This window comes from Manis javanica, chromosome 10, assembly GCF_040802235.1.
Source record: "Manis javanica isolate MJ-LG chromosome 10, MJ_LKY, whole genome shotgun sequence".
NCBI lineage: Eukaryota > Metazoa > Chordata > Mammalia > Pholidota > Manidae > Manis > Manis javanica.
Genome location: NC_133165.1, coordinates 73431352 through 73455514, shown reverse-complemented (window position 1 = coordinate 73455514; position 24163 = coordinate 73431352). Strand labels below are relative to the sequence as shown.

The following is a 24163-nucleotide window of genomic DNA, read 5'->3' as shown; positions in this document are numbered from 1 at the left end:
CAGCAGGTGGACATCAAAGGGGAAACTGGAAATATGTGGACCTAAGGAACTCTGCTAATAATGATAAGATAAAGATGACTTTGCCTTTCCAAATAGGGCCAGCAGATGTTACTTCATACAGGATAACTTTAATGGGAAAGGACATGACACAATCTCATTGCTCTCTGGCTTCTATACTCCTTGAAGTAGCTGCTGAGCAGTCTGGAAATGAGAATGACACCAAAGCCTTTTACTGACTTATCAGAGTCATGTTAAACTACTCATGATAGTGGCAGTGAATGTATGAATGCTTACTCGTGAATTCCCATCACCCCTTTCATAGCCAGTTTATGGGAAAGGCAGTCACACTTATTTGTAGAAATGGCTCATGAGGTGGAGAAAATCTAGTGCCAGAACGCAGAGGCCAGGAAGACACTAGAGCTGTTGCTGAATTCATCCGTCGGGACTCTGAAGAACAAGTTGCCCAGAATGTAACTGCCAAATTGCAGTGCTGCCCAGATCTAGTATGGCGCAGGTTGTGACAAGACAGCTTAACTGTGCCTGGCTTATACTTGAGGTAGAAAATGAACACAATGAAGTTGAGTTGTAGCTGGAAAAAAAGAGCATGTAGGAGAAGCTGGGCACCATCAGTCCAAGCTCATGGCTGACAGCAGCTTCGTGCTGCCCACCCAGCTCCAAAACCCAGAGCCCAGCCTCTGCTCTGCTCTGTCCCATGCCCTGCCACCTAAGTTCCTTAGATATTTTAAGGACGATAAAGACTTTGACGATGCTAGGAAAGGAAAAAAGCACCAACCAAACAGTTCATCGGGAAAGAGCTAAGTTAATCAGAATAGTGTCATAGTCTTTTCAAAACAATAATGGTAGAATTAGATCTGATTCAACTTTGTGCGAGTTTTAAACTATTTGTTTCTACCTTGTAACAACAATAGATTTCCAGCTCTTGCTGTCAGCACCTTCAAGCTGTGGACTTCTGCGTTCCGCTGACTGTAACCTCTTACCAGTCTCTTCTAGTTGGACTGTCATCTTCTCATTCAATATCTCTAAATTATTCCTGGCTATCCGCAGGTTCTCTGCAGCTTCAGTTTCCTATCATTAGGAGCCAATTAGTATACTATGATGAAACATAATACTCTCATAGGTGCAATATATTCAAAATTATTGCTAGAAATTAGAAAACAAAAAAAACTCTAAATGCTGATTAAAACTGCAATAAAAATCCAACATTTCCTTAACTCTCAAACAGCAATATGATCATATTAGAACCACCAATCATGTAAATGAGGTTAGAAAAATATATTTACAAGTATTTTACTCTAGTAGTTATTTTAAGTTTGTCATTTGGTTCCTTTAAATTAGTCATCTTTGTAATATTTATAGAATAATGAGATAGAGATAGTTTGTCCTTACACATTTAAAAATGTTTTGACTCTAAAACTTGAGAGACCTAGCCATAAACGTAAACTATGTGTAAGTATCATAAATTATTGCCACTATTAAACATCCATATCCAAAGCAAAGTATCACTCTGGCCTCACAGTATATTTAGATACTATTGTATAGTAACTAGTTTAAAAATATTAATTTCAATTTATTCACTGCATCATCCATATAAATACCACCATCCACCACCCATTGTCTGGGGCAAGGAATATATTTTTGCCAGTTAAATAGAAAGGAATCTTACTGTTTAACCAAAGTTTCACATACTCCTTTCTGTACATCAAGCATTGTTCTAAGTCATGTGTACCAATATTATCTCACTTCCCGATGTTACAGATGAGGACATGGGGGGACGGAGAGGGGCTAGCAGCTGGCCCTGGTTCCCACAGCTGACAAGTAACAGAGCTAGGATTTGAATCCCAACCGTGTAGCCTCTACATTTACTGGCTCTTAATTCATTAATTTTTTATTTTCAAGGTTCCTCATGGTGAAAGTGGCAAGCAGAATCACAAACTTTCTAAATCTCTTTTACTATCTACTTTGAATAGACACTCTCATCACTTTTCATTCAGTTTTTATAAGATGTGTTAGTTAAAATAAAAAGTAATAATTAGCAATGAAAGTCATACTTTTTTAAGTTGTTTACGAAGCCTTTCGTTTTCAGCAACAATTTTCTCTGTGCCTTTGATCGTGGACTCACGGTGCACACTCAGCTGAAGTCCCAGGTGAGCTTTGACTTTTTCTAATTCAGCCTAATAGTAAAAACTATACATTATCGAAATGAAATAAAAGATGACTTTGTAAACTCACTAAACTTATTTCCAAATAGTTTTAGAGCCCATATTTGATAGAATTAAAGTCTTCCCTTTAATACCAGTCATCTGAAGTAAAGGTTCCCCACCTTGGCTACACATTAGAATAAAGTGATGACTTAAAAAAAAAATCACAATATCCCAAAAGAATCTAATCAATCTCAGAAATGGGTGTGTAGGCACCTGCATTTTTGAAAAAAGACATGTAATTATTTTATGTTGCCAGAGGGAGAACCATTGATCTTGAAATAATATGACCAAGTGGAGTTACTCTAATTACTCTTAGTCTTGTCTCCAGTGAAGTTTTTTCTCTGTAGTGTAAAATATCTATTGCATCCATTAAAACAATTTTATGCAGTACATTTAAAATTTTCCTAAAAAATGAATACAAATTACAGTGGTAAAACATTCTACCCCATGATCACATTTTAAATATTACCTTCAACTTTTCATTTTCCAGCTCAATATTAGCCATTTTTTCACTGGTCATTATTCCTGATGCTTTTTTCAATTGTTCATTTTCCCTTTGGACTTTTTCAACTACTTTTTTCATTAAACCAATGGTTTTTTCTAGTTCTGGAATTGTCTTTCCACTTCTACCAGACTGTAAAAGAATATATTAACTTTTTATTTGACCAAATATTTTAGAGAGTATAATATAAAGTACCAATATTATAGGCTCATTATTATACTTGCTGTTAATTCCTAATATTTGAAACCAAAGCTTGTATTACTTACATTCATTATAATAACCCTATGTGATGGGAATGATAATTCTTACTTTACATACAAGAAAATCAAGACTCAAGAGAAGCTGATATTCCTCAAGTAACGTAGCTAACAGCTAAGTAACAGCTAATAATCTAGCCTTGATGTCTGTTCCAAATGAATAAAGTTAAGAACCTAAATATTCTATTTAGCTAATGTCCTTTCCAGCATAGGAGTTTTCTTTATTTGGAAAAAAGCTACAAAAAATTGTGTCTTTAAAGAGTTCATGAGTTACCAAATTTGAATTGCAGAATTCAGCCATTGATTAGAAATTCAGTTTCTAACCAATATCAATAGAAGAGATGTCTGAAAAAAACCTGTTTTAAAGTTACCAAGAGACTGGTCACCAATTAAGTTTAACTGCATATAATTTAAAGGGAAAACAGTTTTTTAACAGCTGAGTAAAATAATGTTTTTACACTTGAGTTAGTATTCACACTGTGCAATAATCCTAAAATCTGAACTTTTAAATAATTTTAATATATATTTTCATAGTTAACTTAGAAAAGGCCAAATTAACAAATAGATTTTTATTTATGAAATGAAATAAAACTGATGGCTATCAGCAAGATACTTGTTCTGAACACTTCTTAAATAATGTGCATTATTTTCACTAAATCCATCATATATCTAATAGTATTACTTGAATATGTTTTTGTATTATGATTGCTTCCATTTGTGCCACTCACCAACATGAGATCAGCAGGGGCTTGACTCTTTGGCCTTGTCCTCATAAGCAATATTTATTTATTACATAAAGTTACTACAAAATAACATGGGGAGAAAAATACAAAGAAAACTGGGCAACATATTTACAGAGCATTACACTAAGAAGTTGCCATGGATATCCTATAAAAAACAGTTACAAAATGTCAGAATTAGACCAAGGAGCAGTTTGTAACTATGTCAGTGAAGAGAAGGAGGATTCCTAAAAGTGAAATGTTTTCAAGGTGTGAAGGGATATGCAATGAAAAAAGAGATGATGTGGAGTCCAAGTAAAATAAAATGCAGGTAAGGTGTGGCAGCTGATAAAGTACATTAACTTGAAGCACAAAGAAACACTGAATGGTGTCGTACACTGCAGATGCAGTGGAATCAAAGCAGAAACTACAGGCACAGGTAAAGGCGTATCAGCACTGTTAGGACACAGCCAAACTTTTTTTATTTCCAGCTTTATCTCTTCTAAAATCAATACAAATACATGGCATATTCTCACATACTCACCCCTCTAACATGGCCAAGCTTCCGCTCAACTTCTGCTTTTTCTTTCTTAAGAAATTCACACAATTCTTTCAAATCTCTTACTTGATTCTAAAAGATTAAAGTAACAATTTAACAAAACTACAGGCATTGAAAAGGAAAGGCACACAATTCACCTCAGCTATCAGCACCTTCAACTGTATAGCCAAACTGAACAAGTGAGTGAATCTCTTCAGCAACAAGGAGGATTGTGAACTGACTTGTATTAACACAACTGTATTATGTATATGAATTTCAAAAAATATTTTCTACATTATTGCTTTAAGATACAATATAAATTTGAGTTCAGAACTCTTATTTAACTGTCCCATAAATTACATACATAGATCCTGGTAAAGAGAAACAGACAACTGAAAACTTTGAACACTAGTTCTAACAGGGTAAGATCAGAATAAGAAGCAGAACACAACTTAGTTGTGTTATTTCCTGTGGAATAAACAGATTACTATTATTCCCAGTTAGAAAACAGAACTGAAACAATTACCCAACCAAAGGGAATAAGATTCCCACAAAATGGGTAAGATTTGGAAAACCAAAGATAAACTTACTATGAACATTAAAAAAAAATTTCCAAAAGAAAGAGACAGCGACAGCTGTCCTAATTTTTTTTAATGTAAAGACTTTCTTGTTTTAATGTTTACAGTGTGACAATTTTTAATGGAATAAACTAACCATGCCCTTGCCTCAGGGCATTTGAATTTGCTATTTCTGTTGTCTGAAACTCTTTTCCCAGTATGTTTAATACCCACTTCTACCTGTCCCCTAGCTTTCTGCTAAAATATCACTTAATTATTAAGGAAGGTTTCCCCCACACACCCCAACCCAACACAACACATACTGTCATGGCAACTATGCTTTATCTCCTTGGCACTTAACTGTAGTTGGCATACTATATATTGACTTGTTTATTATCATCCTTCTCTGCTAGAATGTAAGTTCTACATGTGCAAGAATAATTCTGTACAGCACCTAGCTGAGTACCTAACAACAAAGTAAGGTCTCAACAAATAATTTATGTTAAATGAACAGAGAAAGTATAACACTATCATGGCATTGTATGAATATGAGTTTCAACTCCTTCATAAGCTAATATGGTAAACATAACAACAAGTAGGAGAAAAAGGTTGTCAGGCATTAGATTTACTAACTAAAGAACATAAAAATTTACCTTTAATCTTGGTACATCTTTATTTGCTTGTTCAAGCTGAAATTTTAGTTCAATATTTTCAGATGACAGCTTCAGGTTTTCTTTTTGAAGGTCCTGTTCTCTTTGACCATGATCTTCTGACTCCATTTCTGAAGTCTTCAGGAAAATGAAGTTAGGAATATTTTTAAGGCTTAATAAATAAAAATGGCATAAGGCATACTGGATAAGTAAACACTATGTTAAAAAAGGGAACGTTTTTCCTTAGAAAAATATGAGAAAATTGGAGAGCTCTAGAGAAATTCAAACCAAAATAAATAAGTTAGAATATAAAACTTGCAGGGAGATATGGTAATGGAGTTTGTTTAAATTAAAAAGAAAACAATGTCAAGTAGGACTTAACAATGTCCACACAAATAATGCTTCCATATATACTCATAATGACTAAACTGATTTATAATGGCTTTTCCACTCCAAAAATAAAGTATGACTTATCTATTAGGATTTTATTATGCCTCATTCCCACATTCCACCCACAAATTCATATGTTGAAGTCCTAAATACCAGTACCTCCAATGTGACTTTACTTGGAAATAGAGCCTTTTTAAAGATAACCAAATTAAAATAAGATAATTAGGGTGGGTCCTAATCCAGTATGCCTTGTATTCTTACGCAAGAAAAAAACTTGGACAGGGAGGCAGCTTGGAGGGGAGACAATGTGAAGAGAAAGGGAGAAGATGCCCATCTACACGCCAAGGAGAAGGCTTTAGAACTGATACTTCCTTCAGAGGTTAAAGAAATAATCCTGTCCAATACCTTGATTCTGGACTTTTGGCTTTCAGAACTGTGAGAATATATTTCTGTTGTTTAAACCATTGTATCTATGGTGCTTTGCTATGATAACCTAGTAAACTAATACACAAGCCTACAACAATCACTGCTTCAATCCCTTCCTCCAGAAAGCTTTTCCTCCTTCCTTGAATGAAAATAATCACTCCCTCTTCTGAAATCCAGTAACACTCAGATTATTATTTATGTTCAATTTTATTTCTCATTTTAAACTATAGGTTATTTGAAAGGGAAATCTGTGCTTGATTACTTTTTCTGTAAAGTGGGTAGAAGACACCTACCTCATAAGATTGTTGTGAACAACAGATGAAGTAATTTTGTGAAAGCACACAGCACAGATTAAGTTTTTTCTCCCCCGTCCCTTTCTCTCTCTACTGGCCTGACAGACTATCAAGTTAGTAACTCCACAGACATTATAGTTTTAAAAATATAAAATCAAACACATAGATCTTTTTATACATGTTCTACAACATCTTTTTAATTAGCAGTAGGTTAAATATTGTACATTCTGATATATTCAGCTTTAGGTAAAAAAGAAGTAAAAAAATTAAATAAATTAGAAAATAGGACATTAAGAAATAAAGATATTCTGGGCTATTTGATTCTGACTCAAGCGTATATAACAGAACACTGTTAGAAACACTGTATGCATCCACACAATTTCTATTTGTTTGAGGGAATGTGTGTGCATATGCACATACACAGTAGCAAGAAAAGGATGTACTGGTATCTGTAAACTGCAGGAATACGTCCCTACTTATTCTGTCAAATAACCTCAAAATACATTCCAATTCTTCTACAGTTAGATTAACGCTAAGCAAACTATGCCACCTGCAAGGTCCTCAGTTTTTGCATCTTATAAATGAAGCCACAAGAAGGAATAGTTTTTAAGATCTCTTCAGACATGGAAATCTGTAATTTCCTGTCTCTGAGCTCTTCTGTCTTTCTCACATCTCTTCTGTCCATGGTAGCTATCTGATTTAACAAAAAAATGGTAAATACCTGAGTACTACTGATTGATCGACATAAATTATATTAAATATCACTCACAGAAGAGTGTAATTGTGATCAGCTTACATAAGGGTATTTTTTTTAATACAGTTCTCCTCCCACAAATATGGGTGCCATTATGTAAGTAAATATGGATCATACCCCCCCTTAGTCTCATCAAACAAAACTAGAAGTATTAGTTGAGATTGTCCAAATTTCTGGAAAATGAATTCTAATGAAACTACCTATGAAAGTAATATGAATAAAATTCTTAAATAGTGAATTTTATGAGACTTTTATATAAGTGGAATCCTGTTAAGAGGTAGAAATTAAATTCTTAGTGGATGGGTGTTAAGAATAACACATGGTGAAAGTCTCAAATTTTCAATTACTGATTATCAAGTGAAAAACACTATGAACCGGGATAAACAAGTGAATTAAAAATTAAGTCACTTTCATCCATCTTCTCTTAACTTTTAAATGTTTGATTTTAGTTGATGTTTTTAGGACTTAGGTGACTGGAATGTGTAAGTAGAAAGGATAAATAAAAAAGAAGATAACTACTATTTTATTTGAATTGGGGAAAACTTGTCTTATTCTGTCCTGCAAGGTAAACTGACCAAAAATAGTGTATTGACGGAATGTCCATGAAGAACTCTTAAGTCAGACCTGTAGTTAAATTCTGGCTATGCGTCTTCTTGATCACTAGAGATTTTACTTACTCTCCAAGCTTCCCACGTAAATCAGGGTACTGTGAAAATTAGACTTAGGTACATATTCTAACACAGCATAGATAGCAACCCATGCAAGCTCCTTTTTCTCAATATAAATAAAATATCCATTACAAGGCAAAAAGATGAACAGTTTATTTTAGAATGCCCCACAGTATCACAACACATTTTCACTGAAATTTTATCTGTAGTGAGATTTTATAGATGAGGTAGGAATTTCTCTAGCAAAACCAAAACCTCTAATGTGCCTTATTTTTGTTATTGTTATCTAATCTAGTACTTTTTAGGTGAGTACCAAGGGTAAAACACTACTAAAATGAATAAGGAAATGTATAAGCATAAATTTTGTAGGAACTAGTCAAATATGAGGGCTTAATAAAAGATGAAGTTTTAATAGTTCATACTTTTTACAAATTCTGCAGTTTATCTCCATTTGCACCATGCATATATACTCTGGCTGTAAGAAGACTCTGCTAACAAAGAAACAAAGGACTGCCGTGTACTCATACTGCTTCGCTGGACTGGCGTGTGAGCTTCAGAATCTGCCTGTGCCTCCCGCTCAGCCCACTAGTCACCGCAGCAGCAAGTGTGACTTGTAGAATCACGGTGATCCTGCCCAGGAGATCATTCTCGATCCACGTGGCAGTTGTGACTCACACCTTCAGCTGTGTCCCCCTTCCCCTTCTCTTTCTCGCCTAGCTCTTTCTCCTCCTTGTCTTTATGTTCCTGTTATTTTTACAAGTCTTGATTATTTTCTCAATTTCAGGATTTGGTTCATTTTCAAATTTGGAGTTAAAATCTGCCCCAGTACCATTTGTTGACCTAAATGGACTTGATTTTTTGTTTGGTCTTGCCTCAGATTTATCTAACTCAGTGGGACCTACACTATCTTCCGCTTTGTGTTTTTCCTCATTACTGTGACAAGGGAGACTATTTCTAGGTGTCTGATGATATAAGTTGTCATTGGCATCTATTCCCTTCCCATTTTTAAATTCTGAACACACTTCTGAGTTTTGTTTGTTTCCATGTAAAGTGTTCTTTTTGTGAAAAACATTATGCCTGTATTTATAATACTGGTAGCAAGGGTACAAAGAGTAGTTGTGTTACATAACAGATTCTGCTTGAAGCAGAGAAAAGAAATATGAAAAGATAACAGGAAAAAGACAAAAATATACACGCTCAATGTTTTAAAGTAAGACATACCAAACAATTCTACATGATTCTTTATAAAGAAAACTAGAAACATGTCACCTTTGAATGGAAACAATGCTCTGTTTTCTTTTTTTTATCTAATTTTATGTTCTTACCACAGCAAAACTTATGATAATTATACTTAAAATCTTCAGAAATCATTTGTAATGAAGTTTTATGTAAAAGAAAAACAATCAAGTTTACTATTTACTGTTTTATGTAAGAAGAATTAAAGAAGTCAACATATATTACTACCTGATAAAAATAAAAATTGAGTTTACTGCATAAACATTAATGAAAGGGATCAAATGTTTCTCACCAGATAAAGGCAGAAGTTGATTTTAATTCTGAGCTTAAAAATGAAAAAAAAAAAGATGTACACTTACTGAAGGCCTAGAATATGCATCCTTTGAAAACTGTTTTTCTAAAGCATGGAGTTTTTCTTGGAGGTATTTATTTTGTAAATGTAAATCTTCTATGACAGAATCTCGAGGAAGAGCTTGGTGAGTCCTAGAAATTAAACAACCACAGACTCTTTACTAGTCAAACTTCAAATTTCACTGTTTTTACTATATTAAAATATAGGAAAGAAAGAAAACACAATGTCTTTATTAACACTATTTATTTTAAATTTTCTAAAACTTACAAACTTTATAAAAATAGGACATGACTATTTATATTATAAAATGACCCTCTACAGAGGAGTCACTGCAGGACTCTCTTGAATTAGGAGTAAACAAGTAAATTTTGAAAGAACATGCATCTAACTATTTGTATGGAATTGTGTAAGATATCTGAATTAAACACCAGTGTTTTTAAACATGTAATAATTCCATATAATCCATGTGCTTCTCAAGCTTCTCAGGAAGTTCAAGCTCTTAGTGGTGCCAGATAACCTGTCACTTCAAGTCTATGGTCATCTGTGTAACCTACAAGGCCCTGCACATCTGTCACAACCACACCTATTCAACCTAATTATGCTAGAGTCTACCTTTATTTAGGCAATTAAATTCACTCTTACCCACACATGAAAGATTCACCCTTGCCTCTACGTCTCTGCTAGGGGTTCTCTTTCTGGAAGTGTCCTTATTCCCTTTAACATCTAGATCTGATTCTTAAAGTTTAAAAATTTACACTTGAACTGAGAGAGAAGATAAGTTCAATCTCTTCTATTAAGTCTCCTCCAAATACTTCAACCCATAAAGACTCACATTATTAGAAAAAAAGAACAAGTAAACCTCTAAAATCATTAGGACTGCAAACTAAAGAATTTTGATCCTTGTGAAAATTGCAAAGCATTTAGTTTTGTTTTCAACATGTTTAGATCAAGAAAAATCAGGAAGGGAAGGAGCCACTACTGGGATCAGATAGTAACTATAAATAGATATCAAAAGAAAGACAAATTCTTCAATCACTTCTTCATCAAGGAAAATTCTGAAGGATTTAAGAAACAAGGACTTAGAAGGAAAAGAGGCAGAATGTAGTTTAGAAGCTCATGAGTGTTCCTTTAAAGGAATTCAACTACATATTCTCACATTACATTAACACTGACACAAATATAGACTTTAATTGAGAAGCACTAATGGTAATTTTTGAAGATTAATATAAAGGAAAAAAGTGTGATAAATTTCAAACAGTAAATATCTTCATATCCACCATTATAGGTAGGTACCAGACTTTGACAGTAATCTTTAACATGATCCCAAACTTCATAAGCACACAGAAGAGGAAGTAACAGATTATAAAAAAGTAATGTAAATTCATCTTGGAAGAAATGAGTGAAACAAAATTATAAATAGTTTTAATTGTTACTAGTTCTGATTTTATTTTGCATTGATTGCATGATAGTGAGTATAAGAAAAGACATAGCTTGTAAAGACAGAAAAACAACACAAAATCTCAGAGGTTCTGCTAAAGTAACATGGTCGGGAGGAGAGGTGGTTCTGGTTCTAGGTACAATGGAGAGAACACTTCCAATCCTGTATCTCACAAATGCATGGAGCAGCTATTTGAGGACTGTGAAGAGTAAATATTTTAGACTAGGAAAGGATACCAGAATGTGAAGTATCAGCAAACAGGTGGCGAATGTCCTCTGGTATTTTTTGGCCTGAACACAGCACTGCTGGAAATCTGAAAGTGAGTGTTAGCACCAAGGAAGAGAGCTCCAAGGAATCTATAAAGTTGAGTAAGGAAAAATGGCACTTACAATACAAAGTGCAAAAATCCCTTATTTTTTCTTCTCTGATTGGTAGAGCTGTGATAGTTAGGAGGCAGAGCAAAAGTAGCCGCCGCTCCCCCGACTGCCCACACATCCGCTTTCTGCCCTCTGCTGCTTGCTTGGCTGCAGGGGTGTGTGCGATTGCTGAAGTGCACAGAATAGGGTAACTAAAGTTCCAATTTGATTCAAAGTACCAAGAGGTGAAGCCCTAGGGAAACGAAGCATCAGGGAGATGGCAAAAAGGGAGAAACTCAAGAAAGGAACCTTACTGAGTTGTTTACAAACGTCTGGACTCACCCTTGGGCTGAGCATGTATGGATCTGATCCTAATCAGAGTACCAAAGACTCTTGAGAACTGAGCCAACACACAGAGGGTGGCTCTCATGCCACCAAGTGTCACCGGGAAGGAGCACAGCCAGATCCAAAGAGCGCCGTCAAGGTTTTGAAAACGGAACTGATGTTGGAACCACAGATCTCAGAGAGCAAGTTAGAACTTGAGACCTGAACCTATCCGGACCACCCGTCTGCTAAAACAAAGATATCTACATTTCCCACAGCATTTAACCAAGATCCCTCTCATGACATAATATTCAAAAGTTCAAGAATACAATCCAAAATTGTATACAAAAACCCAGGAACATCTCAACTCCCATGGCAAAAGACAAGCAACAGACCACAAACTTAAAATAACATGATTATGTCAGTTTCTATGGGTCAACCAGTTCCTTCATTATAATGGATAGCATATTTCCATGTAATAGCTTACCTCATATATGATATGTCATTTTCTAAGTCAAAATTTCTCTTTTTTAATTCTTCCAACTCTTTTTCTGATTCCAAAGCTCGCACTCCCATTACTTGGTCAACAGTAATACCAGTTGTTTTTAGTTTCTTCTGTAAAGTAAGTTTCTCTTTATCAGCTCTGTGAGACAGAATCATGAAAATACAACATTCATTGTTTGGCATATTCAATGTATTAAACTGCTGCTTACAACAAGACCAATATGCAAAAAATTGGATCCTTCTGTATTTGCTATGAGCTAACATATTTCAAAATTATACAAAACTCCATTTATAAATTGTTAAGATATATTTAAAACACATTTTAAAGAAAAAATGAATCATAGATAATATATAATTAAAACTAAGAAATTTTTTCTCATACTATCAAGCATGATAAAACAATTTAACTTCCAAGTCAATTAAAGACTTTATACATAGGCTTACATTAAATAAACTCACTTGGCAAAAAGATCCTTCAAAGTATTCAACTGCTTTGTTAGAGTACAGATTTCCCCCTCTTTCTCTTTTAACTTGTTTCGAATTCCTTCTATTTTGGCTTGCCATTTTTTACCTTCTTCCCACCTAATTAATTCTTCTCTAGCACTCTGTAAACAATAACAAAGGAGGGAGAAAATTACCAATATTATTTTCATTTTAAATCTATCAACTATAATTTACTAGACAATGGTAAACCAATACTTCCAAGAGAATATGTAAATATATTCATTTTGCTATATAACTTAGCTTAAGGATTCTGTATTTTATAACTTGATAGAAGAAATTCTGGGGAACAGATCACACTAACATTAATGCCCTTAGGAATCTCTAAATAAAGGCTCTAATACAGATGATCGTGACTAAAGTAAGCTTCAAACAAAGAATATGTACGTATAAATAACCCAATTTTGTCACCATATAGCATCACAGCCCCTTCAAATCCTCAATGAGCATTACTTCTTTTATTCAACAGATATTTGTTTAGTACTAACCATATGTCAGGTACTACTCTAGGCACCAGGAACAGAAGCAATGAATAAACCAGACAGAAACCCCTATCTACATGGATATTACAGTCTAGTTTTTGTTGGCTGGATGAGCAGAAGGAAGTAAAATGTAGACAAAAAACAAGAATATAAATTTTGGTATGTTCGCTGGTGGTAAGTGCTAAACAAACAAACAAAGCAGAGAAGGGAATTAGTAGGTGTAGTGGTTCCAGTTCATTATAATTGAGATGAAGTCACCAAGAAAAATCCATATAATGCAGAACAGTCCAATGTGCTGAACCTTCAAATGTTCTCCTGGACATTCATGTAACTAAAAAGTCTGTTCAGTTATCTGAGCCAATAACTTATCTTCATTCCACAAACCAATTTTTTTAATGGCTTAGTATATGCTGCATTTTCAAGGAATGAAACAACCTTATAGAAGGAAAGACTGTTGAGATCATTTTGCTGAAAACCATACCAACCACTGTGTACGATTTTGGAGATTAAATTACAACTGGCAATGGTATTGTGACATACTAGCTGCCAGCAGCATGCATTCGTGTCAGTCTGCATTACAGCTCTGAATTCACATGATCATGCATAAAGGTACATGCACATGCCTACTTCATTGTGTTTTCTAGTGTAGTATGCCACAGCATTTTCATGCAGAAATACGAAAAAAACATATGAGTATATTTATTATTTTTACAAGTGATTTTCCTTTTATTTTTCTCTTATTTCATTAAGGTTATTTCAAACAATATTTTTGAAATTATGAATGAAATAGTTTATATTAACCATGACTTTCATGGGGAATAGGAAAGAGGATATTATGAAACACTGTATTTACTATAAATAAGGCAATGTTGGGGCTGAAAGGGTTAAAAGCCATAGCTTAAAGTCATTTGCCCAACTAAAATAACTTGCCCTATCAAAACTATCTTCTCCAATTCTGGCCAACTTTTTGACCTTATTTATTTAGTTCAGCTAACAAGTAGCCTTTAAAAATATATAAAAACTTAAGTGTTTGATAGTTATTAACTTTTTTTTCCTGAAATATACAAAAAGAATTTTATGTACTTCCAGAAATGTAACTATTAATTGGGGTCATAAGGTATGAAAGTAAATATTCTGTGGCATGGAATGCTTTGCAGGGGATGGGCAATTCTCTCTCATCTGACATTGCCATCTACAGTAAGACTGATGGAAGCAAGGCTGAAATAATTTAAAAATGAACAATAAGAAATAACAAGCAAATGTCAAAGATCTGTTATAGACTGGGGAAGAGAAAGGGAGAAAAGGGGATGGAGAGAAGTTCTCTTCTCATATTTTCTGTACCAACAGCCTCCTCCATAGAGATACTAAAATGTTATTGTATTTAAAATTTTTCATTCATTCAAAAAATACTGAACATCTACTACATGCCAGGCACTAAGGATACAAAAATAAACAAAACAGGTAAGTTTCCTGCCATGAAAGATTTTGTCCAAAAGATGAATATGTAAATAAGTAAATGTTAGTATGTGAGACAGTAATCAACACTATGGAAAAAGTATAGAAGCATAAGAAAAAGGAATGCAGGGCCTGGGGGTGGGTTTTTTTTTAATCTCATGTAGACAGGCTACAAATATTGTTTACAGAGAAAAAAGGTGGTGAAATTTCAATATAAAAGCATCTTTGAGTATAGAAACATTCATAAATTAGAAATGCCCAGCACCTTAAAAACTGAATATTCTTACTAGAGTCCTATATATAGAATTTAATTTTAGTATTGTTCTTTGTGTTCTTTTTTCCTAATTAGTAATAATACTGTACAGTGATATGGATTTGATGGCCTACAAAATACTTTCACATTATTTCATTTGACTGTCAAAATTATTTTGAGAAGTTGGCAATGCAAATGGTATTATTTTTATTGTAAGGAGAAATACACTGAAGTACAGAAGTCAGGAGTCCAGGCAAGGCCACAACGCTATTGAGGTATTCTGATAGCCATCGGGTTAGGAATTGCTGTCCGACAATTAGGCCTATGCCCAACTAGGGAGGCAGTGAAGAAAGCAATCTGAAAGAGTAAGGACACCTCAGCTCGAAATGGACCCCAACTACTCCCACCCCACTGGTGGTTCCTGCACCTGCGCTGGCTCCTGCAAATGCAAAGAGTGCAAATGCACCTCCTGCAAGAAGAGCTGCTGTTGCTGCTGTCCTGCGGGTTGTGCCAAGTGTGCCCAGGGCAGCATCTGCAACGGGGTGTCAGACAAGTGCAGTTGCTGTGCCTGATGCGGGGGAGAGCCTGCCTCCCAAGAGAACAGAGCAGCATGTATCAGCCTGTATTGTAATAATATTTTAGTACACCACCAACCTATTTTCTACATTACAGTTTGTACAAAATAGTGAATCATAATAGACGTTGTTGACTATAAAAAAAAAAAAAGAGTAAGGACATTGTGATCTTGCAATTTTCACCAGCAAAGTCTGTGACAGCAATGTGTTGGGGTTCTACTTAAATAAATGTGAGCATTTTAATCAAAATTATACTGACCTTGATCAATTTTCATAGGGAAAGGATATTTTGAATATAGTCTGTTATGACATTTTAATCCCATTATCTGTTTATTCTTCATTGCCATTAAAGATAGTTAATTTTCTTTTCTATTTTCATGTTTATTTTAGATATCGAATATTTTATGGGTAAATTTTAGGATAAATTCTTCTCTTAACCATAGATCCTCCACTGTAATTTTCTTCAGGGGAAAACCTTACTATTAACAAAAATATTTTCCAGGTCACTTTTGGTATTAACAAGATAAATATTTCGTTTATTATTTACAACAAATTTAACTGTATGAAGTTTAGCTAATTTTAGGGTTTTGGGGAGTTGATTATTTCTATCAGCAATATCTTTTAGAAACAGTGTTAATCTATGTGAAAATTTTTTTCTCACATTATAGAATCAATCAATGAGTGGGTTGATTATTATTATTGCAAAATCTGAATATATTCCAAGTCATTTTGTTTACCCTGAAATAACAGACCAGTAGAAAAAAAAAAAAAAAGACACATTTGGGTCAAGGTAGAAGACTAAAAATGCCCAGCTTTCTTTCTCAAAGATTGAAAGCACCAATCTATGTGAACAATTACGTTGGGGAGAAGTTAGATATGTAAGGTATGAAGATTTGGAGGTACTGTGATGTCAGGGAGAGGACACGGACATATCGTAGTATCTCTGAATGACAGTTATCTTACAGGTACCTCCTCAAGTAGACTGTGAATTCCTAAAGGACAGAAATTTATCTTAGACTTCTCTACATTATCCAGTACCAGGTATAGTATATAGTAGGTCCTCAAAAATTATCTGTTTATCAATTACACATTTAACAGTCTTTCACTACCTTAAATATATTAATCAATATGTTTCCTCACGTACCTTTTCTTTTATAGGTTTTAGTTCTACTTCATCCACCTTTCTTTCCAGTTGACTTTCTAGTTTTTTAATTTTCTTTTGCAGTTCTTCAATTAGACTTAGTTTATTATCTATCACAGGTTTGCCCTGAAATATAATATGTATTTTTATATCTTAAATAAAAAAAATTAAACAAAATACACAATATGCCAGTTATAGAAACTTTCTGAGGCTACAGCTGAACCATACTTCCTAAATGACACTATTGATACATAAATATAGCATGGTAGCTGCTTCTGCTTCTGAATTTTAAAGATGCTACTCTGAAGCTACAAATAGAATAGAGGTCAAAAAAGAATGAGCTACCTTAATAAAAGTGACTTAAAAGCTAATTCCAGCAAATATTATAAATAAAATTAAGAAATGGAATAAACTACTTCTTATGTATTTTCAATCAGACATGATCACAATTAAATACAAAAGTACCTGTAATCCACTGGTTAGTCTCTTAATTTGCCTTTTCAGTTCATCATTCTCTTGATCAATTCCATCTTTCTCTCTAAGCATTTTATTATAGGCTTTTTGTTTTTTTGTCAGTTCATTGGTTAAGTCATTCAAATTATCAGTTAGTGAATTTTCTCTGTTTTTACTTGCTTTAAGAGCTTCTTTCAATTTTAAAAGATTTTCACTTAAGTCTTCAATTTGTGACTAATGAAAGATAAATATTTAATTTATGAATCTTCAAATATCAAGGATAAAAGCAATATAATACAGAACGTATCCCATTAATACTTTCAATCCAAGAATGTTTCAATCTAATTTTTTTAAGTACACAAGGAAAAAACCACACATTATATTTATTTTTCCATCTTCATTTCAAATGAACAAAGTCTATTTGAAGTAAACAAAACAAGAAACAGGCTAAAGCAATTCATCTTCAACAAATACTCAGAAACAAAATTTTACCAAATTAGCAAATGTTTCATTATGGCTGATTTAATTTTTAGTAAAGAGACAAGTACATATCAGTGTGTAAGGCAATGTTTTACACACTACAAAGCATAAGAGTGGTATTAAACAAAATCTCTGACTTGAAGTAGTTTCTAACCTACTTTGCAAAGACAAGAACTTGCAATACTGGACAGTATACATAAGCCACTAGAAGGGAGTTGCTAGTTGTCCTATATAGTAAAGTGAAGGGAATGGTAGCACTTAAATTATATTCTGTTGCATAAATTATTACTGGCCTAAAGCATTACTAATAACACTCAAGGGAAATGAGTAGTATTATAATGCAGTTAGAAGAAAAACAAAAATTGTCCTGGAGAAGTCAGAAAAAAACTTCAAGAAAAAAGACCTGAGAAATATGAAGAATTCAACAGAAGACATTTCAGGCAAAGAGAAAGGTGCTAGAGACATCAACAAAGGGCTATTTGTGTTAATATATTATTAAGTAAATAGAGTTTTACTGTCAACTATGCTCATAATCTTGATGGGTACAATGCAAGACTTAAAAAATCTGAGTAAAACCCAATCCCTAGACAGTTTAATGGTGTTGAAAGGCATGTACAAAGAAAATAAGAGCAAATCAAAATTATAGATAAAATAAAACATATAGAAAGCAAATTTTTTATTTTCTGCATAATATATGAAACTTTGTGTAAATAAATTTGAAAATCATTATGAAATACATGTGTTTTATAAAAAAACACTTAATCGCCAAATCTAATGATCAGGTTAGAAAATAATAAAATACATTGCCAAAAAGCAAATAACTTACAAAAAAAAAAGGCTTTAGAGTCACCAATATGTCAAGAGCTACATGATTTCCATAAACTATTTTGGGGGTGGAAAAAGGAAAGCTAATTAACATATTATGGGCAAACAAAAATTAGAAAATTCTGATAAGACAAAAGAAATAAAACAAAACAAAAACTACACATCTATCTCACTTTTTAACATATAAGTAAAAATCCTATGTATGTTTCTTAAATTTAATTCTATTAGGAAGAGTAGCTTACCATGGCCTATCCTTTGCTAATCTCCAAGATGATAATCAGTGCCTAAATTCAATAAAGATAGCTATTGTTCAAAAGTGTGTGAATATGTGTGTATCTATCTACCAATAATTCATTAGAATACTCTATTCATTATCAGAATTATTACATATCTGCATGGTAATTGTCATAAATTTTGTTATATTAATGCCTGTGTTCACCTTTAGCTCTTTAGTATGTCGATCAATAATTTGTTGAACATTAAGATTTGCCTCTTTCTGAGAAGTTGCAAAAATAATACGTTCCTCAGCTGCCGCTGTCATTTCTGCCCGGAGTTCCAAAAGTGCTCGACTAAGTGCCTAAAAATTACAACATATATACATTAAAAAAAAAATTGTTATTTTATATGAGCAATATGTAATACAACAAAATACCTCATCCTTTATTACTTTTAACTATTTTCCTAAAATACCATGTGCTTAATCAGGTGTAACTTACAAACCACCCAACTCTTTCAAATGAATCTCCTTTAGTAATCGCACTCAATTCTTTCCAAATTGAATGTGACAGTTCAAGATCTAGATAATAAGAACTCAGCATTAAATCAAACAATTTGCAATTCAGAAAACAGGCATGTTTTATTTACAAATATCCAAGTTTAACTATTTCTCTGAATTTCTCAGTATAATTGAATTTAAGTAGACAATGAAAGTTATAGGATTGGAAAAGGCTTAAAATTTGCCAATAAACATGAGCCAGCACAGAGAAAACAGAAGTACTTCTTAAAACAATTGTGTATATTAAAACTGAGAGAAATTTAAAAAAACTAATAAAACAGAAATGCCACCGACAAACTCCTTCTCATAAAACTATCTCTGTGACTTGCTTTTTAAATCTTTCCTTTCCACTGTCCTATCTCCCTCTTAATATCCCAAATCGCTCAGAATTGTTCAATTATTCAGATTGTTCAAAATAGCCTCAGTATCATAAGATCTCAGTATAAAAAAGGGGAAAGATGGAGTTAAGATTTTCCCTTATTTCCTACAGACAACCCACAAATCAGACTGATGACAACATACAAAGATAAATTGGACTACACATTTAAAATCACCACTAATAGGGCTATTTAAACTAATTATCTTGAGACCTCGCTTGACAGCATGAAGTAAGACTCGTACTTTTCATTAAAGCAGACAGATGTGCTATCATCTGTTTCCTGTCTTCTCTTAAGAGCGATCTCCCACGCGTTATTTCCAAAATGTTGTTAGTTTTCTAATGTTACTTACTTTTTGCTGTTTCTCTTTCAAGGCTAACTGACTCTTTAGTCGATCTACCAGATTTCTCATTGTGGTTGTTGGAGCTCTGGAATTTGCTTCTTTTTGAGCCTGAAGTTCAGATTTTAAACTCTGTGACTCCTTTTGTGACTGGGCCAGAAGACACCTTAAGTCCTCCACTTCTCCTTTCACTTTTTTCACTTCCTCTGCATGGTTTTCTTGGAGTCTAATAGACGAAAACATTTGGATCTGATAGACTGGTTCCTCCAATTAACACTTTGATTGATACAAATTTTATGAAGAGCAAATGCTGGTCCTAAATATTCTTCCAAACTAAGTCTTGATCCAAATCGAAAAGAACAATTCATTATTCACTTAGCTTTCTTAAACTTACATAAAATAACTTTTTTTCCCCTCTAGTTTCTGTTTCCTATTTTTGGCAATAATTGCATCAAGTAATTTTGTGGCTCTAGACAAACAACACAGAGAATGAACAAAACATAAAGCACTTTAAATACTGCCTCCAGCAAGACGTGACTTCCTCTACATCATGGTTTCTCAACCCCAAAACTATTGTCATTTTTGACTGGATAATTCTTTGTGGGGAGGGCTGTCCTGCGCACTGACAGGTTTAGCAGCCACCCTTGCTTCTACCCACTATGTGCCAGCAGCACCCCCTAGTGGTGATAATCAAAAATGTTTCCAGACATTGCCAGAGGAGTGCAAAATTCCCTCTGTTGAGAACTACCACCCCATAGGGTCCTGAGGAAAAGACAAAATGTAAACTCCCGCAGAAGTCACATGAATTACTAGTTTGCTTATAGTCCTAAAGTCACTAGAATTTTATCTATAAGTAATAGCTGACTCTATACATATGGAACTGGATATATTATCAGTAGACTTAGTTAATTCAATTAATCCTCCTGCTCATTCAGCATTAGTAAATCTGATATATTGAATTATATCCAGTTCACTGTGTATATAGACACTACATTAATAAGGTTATCAATATGGAGATTCTGAGACTTGTTGCTTACAGTGAAAACGTGTCACTTTAATCATCAAATTGGAAAATATAAGGTTTTACTAAATAAAACACAGATCTATAATTTCCTAAGACACATTAAAATATGCATACCACTGTGGACACAGAGAATAAAAGTATGATATTAGGCTAAAAGGATATGGTGAAGTATAAAACAACTACTCAAGTATTTCATGTGGCAAAAATTATACATAGCAGGCAATTTCAAAACATGATTTTTTTTTACATCCAGGAATTAAATTCAAAAGCACAAGCAACTTCTGTACTCCAAAGCATGACAGAAACTTACTGTACCAAAAGTAACATCTCAGGTATACAGTTAAACAGAATGGGGAAAATTAGATTACAAAGGTAGTATGTTACTGCTAATCCCCTTTTCTTTTAGAAAGTAATTTCTTAGAAGGGGCAGCTTCTTAATAAAGCAAAAATAGTGTTAATTTTGTCTGAGGCATATTGGATAAATAATCAAAGGTTCTAATAAGAGCTTCAGAGCTGGAATGGAATTATACAGTCAAGTAGTACCACTTTCTCATTTTTTCAGATAACAAATCAAGGCTCAGAGAGATAGTTCTACAATGACTACATAATTCATAATTATAAACCTACTTTAGGTTTACAATCTGAATTCTGATAAATTCAGTGTTGAGAACCTCTAATACAAAGAATGGCTGCTGTGACTTTTACTACACATGGTTAATAAAAAAATAGTTGATTTTTCATTCGACAAGTATTTGTTGAACCTCTGTTGTGTGTCAGAAAAAGTTGTAGACTATAGTTTTACATTTATATGTTGCCTTATAATTTGCAAAGTATTTTTTCATATACAGTGTCATTTGGCCTTCATATAACCCCTCTGAAAGACCCAGGGTATGTACCATCATTTCCATTTTACAGATGATGAAGCAGAAGCTTAAAAATGTTAAAAACAAGATTCTGGACAAGAATGTAGGTTGACTTTTTAGTTAGACTGACTAGGTTTAAATCATGGCTTACCATCCTGCCCTTAGGCATTTTACTGAGCCTTCCTGTGGCCTAGTTACCTATGTGAATAATGGGGAGAATAAAACCTGTATAAGCAGTCCTGAGAATAAAATGAAATAATATACATCAACTTTTTAGATCAGTGAACAACACAGCAAATGTATGCCTTTATCCTCATTATATCATTATTACCATTTGTCTATTTTTATATTTCTAATACTTACCGTAATTTGATATTTTCAAATTCTCTGATTTTTAATTCAGTGATTTCTTTTTGTCTCTCTAAATCTTGAGATGCTTTTTTTAGTTTCATCGAAAGTGAGGAGAGAGAGTCATCTTGTTCTGCTACCATCTGTTCCATCTCAGCCAGGCGAATAAAATGCTTGTTAGTAGGAACTGGAGTAGGAGACTGTTTTATTAAATCCTGTAAAATATGAGTAAGTTAGCCATGAGCATATACAATTCAATGCCATACTTACTCCATCATTTTAATTTGGTTCCCTCAAATGATCAAAATATAGTATCTAATCTAAAATTTAATGATTTAATGGGCAATGAAGGCTTAAGGAAGACAGGACACAGAGATCTCATTCTTTGTATTCCCAAAGTACCTCAATGTAGTGGAGGATCAACAAGTGTTGACTGAATTAATGAGTTAAAACTTGATGATGCTAATGTTTGCATGTCTGGAGATGAAAGATAGGCCATTTTACACATATAGAAGGCAAAGACTTAAAGAGGCAAATGTGACCTGAATTTAGAACAGGAAAAGCAGTTGGATGTAGGTAAACATATAATGAGCATAATTTGAAAAGGCAGAATGGGGTCAGATCTAGGAAGCCTCTGAGTACATGGCTAAGGTACATGATTTTGTAGGCAGCAGTGAGCTAATAAAGGGTGTGGATATAGGGAAAAGAATGACAAGGGTTGTGTTTTGTAGATTCTTCCAACAACAAAAGGTGGCTTCTACTACAAAAACAAAAAACAAAATACCCAAGAGTGCTAAATTTTCTATTATATGGTCTCAAAAATCAACAAAGAATAGAACAAAGTTCTTAGATCTTACCTGAGCTGTTTGTTTGAATTTACTGAGTGAACTATCAGCCTGTAGTTCTAATTTATTATGAAGAATATGAAGGTCTTCCTCATGCTTCTTAACAATTTCTCTTTGCTCCTGTTTTACAGCAAATGAAAACTCTGTTACCTTAAATTAAGATTTAAATATAGTTACATTCTGAAGATCTTAAATATTTTATTATCTTTAATCTTCCAAGATTCCTATGATAGGAAAGGAACAATTATCTGCCTGTATACGTTTACACCAGTATGCATTTCCTCTAGCACATGCTCAAGTTGACAATCTTGTCATAATTTACTTTTAATACTAGAATAATACTAATCGTCTTTTAACTTATCTCTAAAAAATGTTTTAAATGTTTTATTCCCCCCCCCACCACAAAGTTCTAGCAAATCTGATTTCCACTGTTGACTAGTGTGATAGATTTCTTTCTTACCTTTGCCTGTCTTTAACTATAAACTCAATTGATATTTTTCAAAATTATATGGTCTCACCAAGATGGCTTTCCTGGTTTAGTCAGTCCATAAGAGAAAGATACACATACACAAACTGCCAGTTTTACTGACAGATTTCTAATCCAATCACATGAAAGTAACAATTCCTAGATAGAATGATTTGAAAGTAAGAAATGAACTACCACTTCAGGGCAGAATAATATTTGACATTTGACTAAAATACATAATAAATTAAATAGTATAACATAATACCTCTCTGGCTTTTTCCAGAAGATGTTGATACTTTTTTAACATTTCTTCCTTTTGATTTAACCTTGCTTGCATGTTTGCAATGGTCTGATGAGCAATTTTCAGTGTATACTGTGATTTTGGTTCTACTTCCTTTCTGCCTAGTTCGGCTATAAGCTTTTCTCGTTCTGCAGTGGCTGGTAATCGAAGCCTCAGTTCATTGATGACTTTGTCTCTTGATAGAATATTTTGCTCTGCTAACCATAAAGCAGATTCTTTTTCTTTCAGTTTCTGCAATGATAAATCGTAAGAAATGATTTAAGTATATTTTCCTCTTTCAAAAATGTTTCATCTGAATTTTAGATTAGTTATAAACAAAAAGAAAAGGAGTTTCACTTTATTAAACATTATTTGGCTATTGTAAGTATGATGTAAAAAATAAGGTTAAATTGATTAAACTCCTGGGTGACAGTTCAGTTATTGCATGTGTACTTCATTCATTTATAATATTGTCACATGTTAGAAACTTCATT

General features: G+C 33.5%; 3 protein-coding genes across 5 annotated transcripts in view; 2 read left to right on the top strand and 1 right to left on the bottom strand.

The window, feature by feature from the left end:
* The window catches only part of LOC118973530 (RNA ligase 1-like), a 40639-nt gene extending 31082 nt beyond the window's left edge, over positions 1-9557 (top strand). The window contains exons 7-8 of the mRNA XM_073213348.1: positions 2105-2165; positions 8417-9557. Of these exons, the coding sequence (XP_073069449.1) occupies positions 2105-2128 (24 nt within the window). The 3' untranslated portion in view covers positions 2129-2165; positions 8417-9557. The remainder of the gene's footprint in view (positions 1-2104; positions 2166-8416) is intronic.
* Positions 1-24163, bottom strand: part of CEP290 (centrosomal protein 290) — an 84193-nt gene that overhangs the window by 7900 nt on the left and 52130 nt on the right. For 2 of the 3 annotated variants that reach the window (XM_073213343.1, XM_073213344.1), the window contains 15 exons: positions 23655-23921; positions 22936-23073; positions 22094-22293; positions 19856-20069; positions 18791-18928; positions 17059-17280; positions 16597-16719; positions 12646-12791; positions 12170-12325; positions 9572-9695; positions 5449-5583; positions 4245-4331; positions 2692-2856; positions 2070-2192; positions 914-1086 (listed from right to left, as the gene is read on the bottom strand). In XM_073213343.1, the coding sequence (XP_073069444.1) occupies positions 914-1086; positions 2070-2192; positions 2692-2856; positions 4245-4331; positions 5449-5583; positions 9572-9695; positions 12170-12325; positions 12646-12791; positions 16597-16719; positions 17059-17280; positions 18791-18928; positions 19856-20069; positions 22094-22293; positions 22936-23073; positions 23655-23921 (2411 nt within the window). The remainder of the gene's footprint in view (positions 1-913; positions 1087-2069; positions 2193-2691; positions 2857-4244; positions 4332-5448; positions 5584-9571; positions 9696-12169; positions 12326-12645; positions 12792-16596; positions 16720-17058; positions 17281-18790; positions 18929-19855; positions 20070-22093; positions 22294-22935; positions 23074-23654; positions 23922-24163) is intronic. The other variant, XM_073213345.1, reaches the window with a different exon arrangement.
* LOC118973531 (metallothionein-1A-like) lies at positions 12644-16580 on the top strand. Its single transcript, XM_037024290.2, has one exon. It carries the CDS (start codon positions 15264-15266, stop codon positions 15447-15449), a length of 186 nt encoding a protein of 61 aa, XP_036880185.2. The 5' UTR covers positions 12644-15263; the 3' UTR covers positions 15450-16580.